Below are 6,296 nucleotides of genomic sequence, written 5' to 3' on the forward strand. Positions count from 1 at the left end.
GTCAGAGGGACATAAAGGACAGTTTTTGCTCCTTGCCCTCCTAGGTCAACTATTTCCAGGGGACTATGAGCATCTCTCAAAATGTCCTATAATGGTGGTGGGTCACCTGTCCTCTTGATCAAGGAGGTCAAGGAGACCCCACCAGATGGACTTGAACCAGTGTCCAGTGTATAAAGAGGAGGGTCAACACGGAGGAATCATTTCCTCCATGCTTCCAAAATATTTTTTTTTTAATTGTGGTATTTGTGCCTCCCCTGGGCTGCAGCATAGCTATACTTCTAAGGTGATTAACTCATATGCTCTCAGGAGTTGGTGCTGGCCTGAACCTCAGTTCCTCTCCACAGGGCCCCTTTACTTGGGCCTTGAGTGTCCTGAAGCAGAGCATGGTGACTGGTTCCAGTGCTAGTCCAGAGCTAGCCTTGACCACCACATATCACTACTTCCACAGTACTCTGTTGTCACACAAGCCAACCCTGTCACTGTTGGAGAGACTACACTGGAGTTGAATACTAGGAGCCCAGGATGAATGAGGCTTCCTGGAGGGCTGGCTGCTACAACAGTGCTTTATTATTTTTAAACTCTCACTTAGCACATTATTCTGTAGCAGTTCCAAGGTGTCCTTCTGAGCATCATTATTGCAACACTTCTTTTTAATGATCATTATCACTGTTAGAAGTCCTAGTGGAGAAATGCTTTGTTGGTGACCTATATTGAATCATGGTGTTCAATGTAGAACTCCATGTATCAATCACACAAGGTCTTGATGAAGTGCAGATCATAAGTATCTACTTTTCCTGGTGTCACCTTTTCTTTTGCTATTTAGAAGTGTTCATTTCTGTGTCATGAATGAACTCTCCAGTTGTAAGATTTTTAAGATAAGGGAAGAAAATCACCTTTCAAATTTTTTGAGAACTTTGTACAGTATATTTTGATCATATTCACCCCTCTTCCCCAGATCCTTCCCTACCCCTCTATCCACTCAACTTGGGTCATTTTTTGTTTTTGTTTTTGTTGTTGTTTTTAAAGCCCATCAAATTCAGTTTGTACTGCCCAAATACTCTTGGGTATGTGGCTATCCCTTGGGGCATGGTCATCCTACCAAGGGTCACACCCTTAAAGAAAGCTGACTCTTACTCTCCTAGTGTCTGTCAGTTGCCAGTAGTTCCTCAGCTAGGGTGGGACCTCATACCCATCTCACCCCTCCTCATGCTGGAATTTGTCTGACTTCAGCTCTCACAAGTTTGTGCATGCTGTCACAACTGCTGTCAGTTCATATTTGCAATTGCCCTGTTGTGTCCAGAAAACACTGTTTTGCTGTAGTCATCCACTGCCTCTGACTCTTACAGTCTTTTCACCTCTACTTCCATGATGATCCCTGAATCTTGTGGGGAAGGGTATATTATAGCTGTCCCATTTAGGTTTGAATACTCCGAAGTCTCTTATTCTCCACGCATTGACCAGTTGTGGATCTCTGTTAGTTGCTACCTACTGCAATAAGCTTCTCAGATGAGACCTGAGAGATTTCACTAATCCATGGATGTAAAAAGAAATCATTAGTAGTCAGTTTAATATGTTGATTTAGCATCATAGTAGTAATAGGTTCTCTCCTAGGCCCTATGACCTATCTAGCCACAGGTTCTTGGCCTCAATAATGGTACCAGGTATGGGTTCCAGCTCATAGAGCAGACCTTAAGTCCAATTAGAAAGTGTTTGGTTTCACCCATAACATTTGTGCCACTATTGCACCAGTGGGCATGTCCTGCCAGGTCAGGTGTTATAGCTCACAGGGTTCACAGTTGAGTCAGGCTGACGATTAGTTTTCCCCTTTGGTAACGTGCATAGCACCTTCTAGCACTATGAAAGCTAGTCAGGAGGGATGAAGCTTCTGGGTCAGTTTCTCCATGTTCTGTGACTCAAATATGTAATGTCTTCAGCAGTATGGTCTTTGAAGAAGTTTATACCTGAAGAGTTTGTGGTTTGGGGCCACAGAATGGCTGTTATTGGAAACATTTTCAAATCCCTTGATTTCAAAATGTCTCCATGTCTTCTAAAATTTCATTCTAAAAGTATCTTCTTACTGTTTAACTGTCACCTTTACCTTGAAGAGAGTTTTAAGTATGCATGAATAGGTATACATATCTGGATTTTGACTTTGTCATTATGATGATACAGAGCTGATAAAAGATCTTTACCTTATTCTCTTTTTCTGTGTTAATTAGTTTTATTAGTCTTGTTCTAGGATTCCTTTAAGCCAAGCTTCACGTTCCATGAAGGTTGAGTTATTTAACACTAGATAATACCTATTAATCCACTTATATAGGCAAAGTAAAGCAATGATCTCTAAAAAAGATGCCTTCATCAACCCTGCTTGCAGTCTTTCAGTGAAATTCCACCCCATCTTGACCCGAGATCTTGTGTAGCCCAATATGGCATACGGCCCCAGGGTCTGTAGGGATTTGATGTCCATGGACAGCCTGGACTCCAAAACTGGCTAGCCGACTTTAGAACCAGGTTCTGCCACATAGTTGCTCTTGACTTTGAGCATAAGTCTGTCAGCATCTCTCCAGCTGTTTCCTCATCTACACAGTGAGAACAGTAATCTGCCTGCCTCACGGTCACTGTCGAGTTCATATAGACAAAATGCTTGTCTGGCGTTTCAACACTGTAAATGTAGTGTTAGTTATTTTTAGAACTTTATTTCAAAAATAAATTGGCATAGAAGTTCTAATAGTCTCTCCCTGCCCTTTAATTAATAAATTTTTGTAAGGCCTTTCTGCCTTGCAGAAAGCTTCTGTGGTTTTGGTGTGGTTTTGCATGTTGACAATTAAACACTGAAGAATTGTGAAGCAAAATGTAGAATCAAAGCAATACTGAACAAAAAAAAAAACTTTTAAAAAATGCCCTCAAAGCCTTTACATCACAGCAAGAGACTTCTTCTGGCCTACCTTGAGTGAAAAGTAGCTGTTGAGTATGTGGGACAGTAAAAAGCAGCTAAATCCAAAATGTAGATCCCAATCCCCGCCTGTACCCTCAGCGTTCGAGAGTGTAGGGTATGTACCAAACGCACAGGCGGAATGGAATGCAGCGTGCAGCAGCTGCTTCGTGCAGATTCCAAACACATAGTCCTCTCAAACACTCTCACAAATATGTGTGTTTTGTGTCCTTTTGGTTTTTATCAGTACTTGGGCTCAACCCCAGGGCCTTATGCACACTAAGCAAGCACTCTACCACTGAGCCGTACCTCCCAACTCTGTTGTTTCTTTTATTTTGTGACAGAATGTCACTAAATTTCATAGATTGGCCTTGAATTTGCTCTGTAGCCCAATCAAGCCCTTAACTAGAGATGCCCCTGCCTCAGTCACCCAAGTGGCTGGGATTACAGGCCTGCCTGGGTCACCAAGGCTTACAAATTGTTATTTTTAATACGAAGTTCTAGTCATGTCTTGACCATCAGCTTAAATGCTTCTTGTGCTTCGATGTCCATTTTATTTGTACGATGTGGGGAAATATTCTGTTATGTTTCTAGGACTATAATATATACATTACTAATAATACAAAGATGAATTTACAGGCATGGTGATCGTAGTTTCTATCTGCTAAGAATTTGAAGTATAAGTCAGCTTTGGCATCTTATGATAAGCCTGTGCCTGTCTCATGCTACCTGCCTGTCTACAGAAGTCAGCTACGGGAATGTAATTTCCTTCATACCACTGTTTATTTCATTGTAATCCCCATGAGCAGCCATTGCCATTGTCTCTGGATTGTAGTAGTTCTTATGTCATCATTAATTTGTGGTTCATTTTGTCAACCTAGGTGAAATGCCTCAGCTTATGAAAGGAATGAAGCTGTTAAATCAAGCTGATCCCTGTGTCCAGATTTTAATTCAGGAAACAGGAGAGCACGTTTTAGTGACAGCGGGGGAAGTTCACCTGCAGCGCTGCTTGGACGACTTAAGAGAAAGGTTAGATTAAAATGTTAGAGATGGAGAAATGATAACTCCAAACTCAGTGGGATGTTTTAGTGTTTCCCAGACAGGTCAAACTGAGACTGTGGTTTATTTTAGGAGAGAAATGCTGTGCTCTCAATTTAGACATAAAACTGCTATATTGGATCATAAGTTTAATTTTTAATAACTGGAAACCAACATGAACTATATAACTCTTGAATAATTTTGCATCTTAAATCATGAAATATTTTCATATATATGTATTTTTTAAGCACTACAACGTACCAAAGGAACAAAAAATTTTATTTTGTAAATGTATGCTATGATTAGGATAGACCTCTTTCATAGGATTTTACACTGTGAACCTTCAGAAAGTCTTTGTATTTCCCTATGAAGGTCATATGTAAATCACTAAATGATCCTACCAGATCACTTTTTATAAGTAATATTTTTTTTTGTTTTGCTGATAATGTATGCTTATTGCAAAACTAAGGAAAATACTAATAAGAATTATTACTGGATTGTCATGTAGAAATAACCATTGTGAGCATTTAGGACCATATGTCCACTTGAGCTGTGTATATTCATGTATGTATAGCTATCTGTATGCAGAGCTCGGATTATTTGGTTAAGATAGACTTCTGCAAATGTTATTGCTAACTCAAAAAACATACACTATGACTATCAGTAATATTTGAGAGTGCTTATTTTCTCACATTTTGCCAACCTTACATATTATTATTATTTTTTTAATGCCATAATCTGGAAGACAAAGGTATTCATTGTAATATGTTTTTCTGTGATTTCTAATGAAAAGTGAGATTTTTCTTATAGCCATTTTTTCTTTTCTTTTTAATTTCTGGGGACTATAATAATGATAAGCTAAATAATTATAAGCAATTGTTGTAGTTATATACTAAGTAGAGCACATAGTCCTGCACAGCCCCCCATGACTGGAATGGTGGTAGCCGAGCGCTGTGGCAGCAGTGTATCACCATCCAGTGCAGAATCCCCTTCCTGGTAGGGAGTGTTCCCATCTCTTCTGCTCTATAAAATGCCCCTGTAACTTTGTCCTCTTTTTAGTGTTTTTATAGCCAAAATATGCTTAGCTCTTCCATCTCTCTTAGAGCTTCCATTCTCTTAGAGCTTCCGAAGTATGCTCTCGCTGGGTAAATCCTGAGTTAAGATGGACTCCCAGTAACGGCAGTTCTAGTTCTCAGAGGGTTTCTTAGAAAGCTTTTGAAATGCTGTTTTCTGTTTGTGACTTTGAGGTAATTATTCTCCCCCTTTTCCCTCTCCTGCTGCCAAGTTAAAATCTACACATTAAGAAATCTCACGGCCTCAAGCTACTAAACTCTTCTTTCAAGATCATGCCTCTGATGCTTAAAATTATATCTCAATAATATTTTCCTCCTAAACCTAAAACTTGTTTTAATAGTTTCATATTTATCTTTGCTTAGTTGTATTTCACTTTTACTCCATGGTTTTCACTGTGGATATGTTTTAACCTTGGGGGGGTTCAGGGGAGAAGAGCCCTGGCAGGAGTCATGCTGACCACTCCCTCCAACCAAGCAAAACACTGTCCTGCATGTAACCTAGTGTTGCACAAGAGAGAGGAGTTCAAGCCAGTGTTCTCTGTAGAACTCACAGAGGCTACCTGGATTGTGGGGTCTCTCCCTCCCCTCGTGGGTCATTGGCCACCAATCCACGAGGACAAAGGGAGCAGAAGCAACTAATGGGGTCAGGACGGCCAGTGAGCACTGACGGAAGAAAGCCCTTCCGGGGAGGCAGATTCAGTGATACAGCTCCGTTTATTCAGTGGGGGTTAGGGAAAATATAGTGTGGAGGCAGCAGCCAAAGCTTCAGCTGATAGGTGTTCATAGTATGCTTTATTTACATGTGGTAGGGGGATCCTATCATCTGGCTATGGGGAAATGCCTAATTATCATATAGAAAAAACCTGGGGGTAGTTTTATTGCAGGTAACTATTCCAAAGGTCATGTTCCGAATAAGGTCAGGCATCTCTGCTTAGAGGCACTTTCCAGGTAAGTCAGGAAGGAAACCCCTGCTGAGAAGAGCCGACCTTAACAGCAGGGTTCCCCAACATCTCCCCCTGTTTTGTTTTATAAATGGAGAAGTGTCATCACAAGCTTTAAGAGCCAACTCATCTATCTCAGGAGAATCCAAAGTCTGATAATTGACCATGACCTGATTGGTAGTAATTTTTACAATGGTAGTAATTTGTCAGTGAAGAAATTGTATGAAACAGGAAGCAAGCACCAAAATAACACACACCATAATCAGGGGGCTAACAAACGGTAGGACCCGTGGAAACAAGGGGCTACTAAAC

At 40.5% G+C, this 6,296-nt stretch overlaps 1 protein-coding gene across 1 annotated transcript in view; it reads left to right on the top strand.

Annotated features, from left to right (window-relative positions):
• Positions 1-6,296, top strand: part of Efl1 (elongation factor like GTPase 1) — a 144,666-nt gene that overhangs the window by 109,213 nt on the left and 29,157 nt on the right. The window contains exon 17 of the mRNA XM_008844450.3: positions 3,814-3,961. Within this exon, the coding sequence (XP_008842672.1) occupies positions 3,814-3,961 (148 nt within the window). The remainder of the gene's footprint in view (positions 1-3,813; positions 3,962-6,296) is intronic.

The sequence above is a fragment of the Nannospalax galili genome, unplaced genomic scaffold, assembly GCF_000622305.1.
Source record: "Nannospalax galili isolate Female #2095 unplaced genomic scaffold, S.galili_v1.0 scaffold902, whole genome shotgun sequence".
Classification (NCBI taxonomy): Eukaryota; Metazoa; Chordata; class Mammalia; order Rodentia; family Spalacidae; genus Nannospalax; species Nannospalax galili.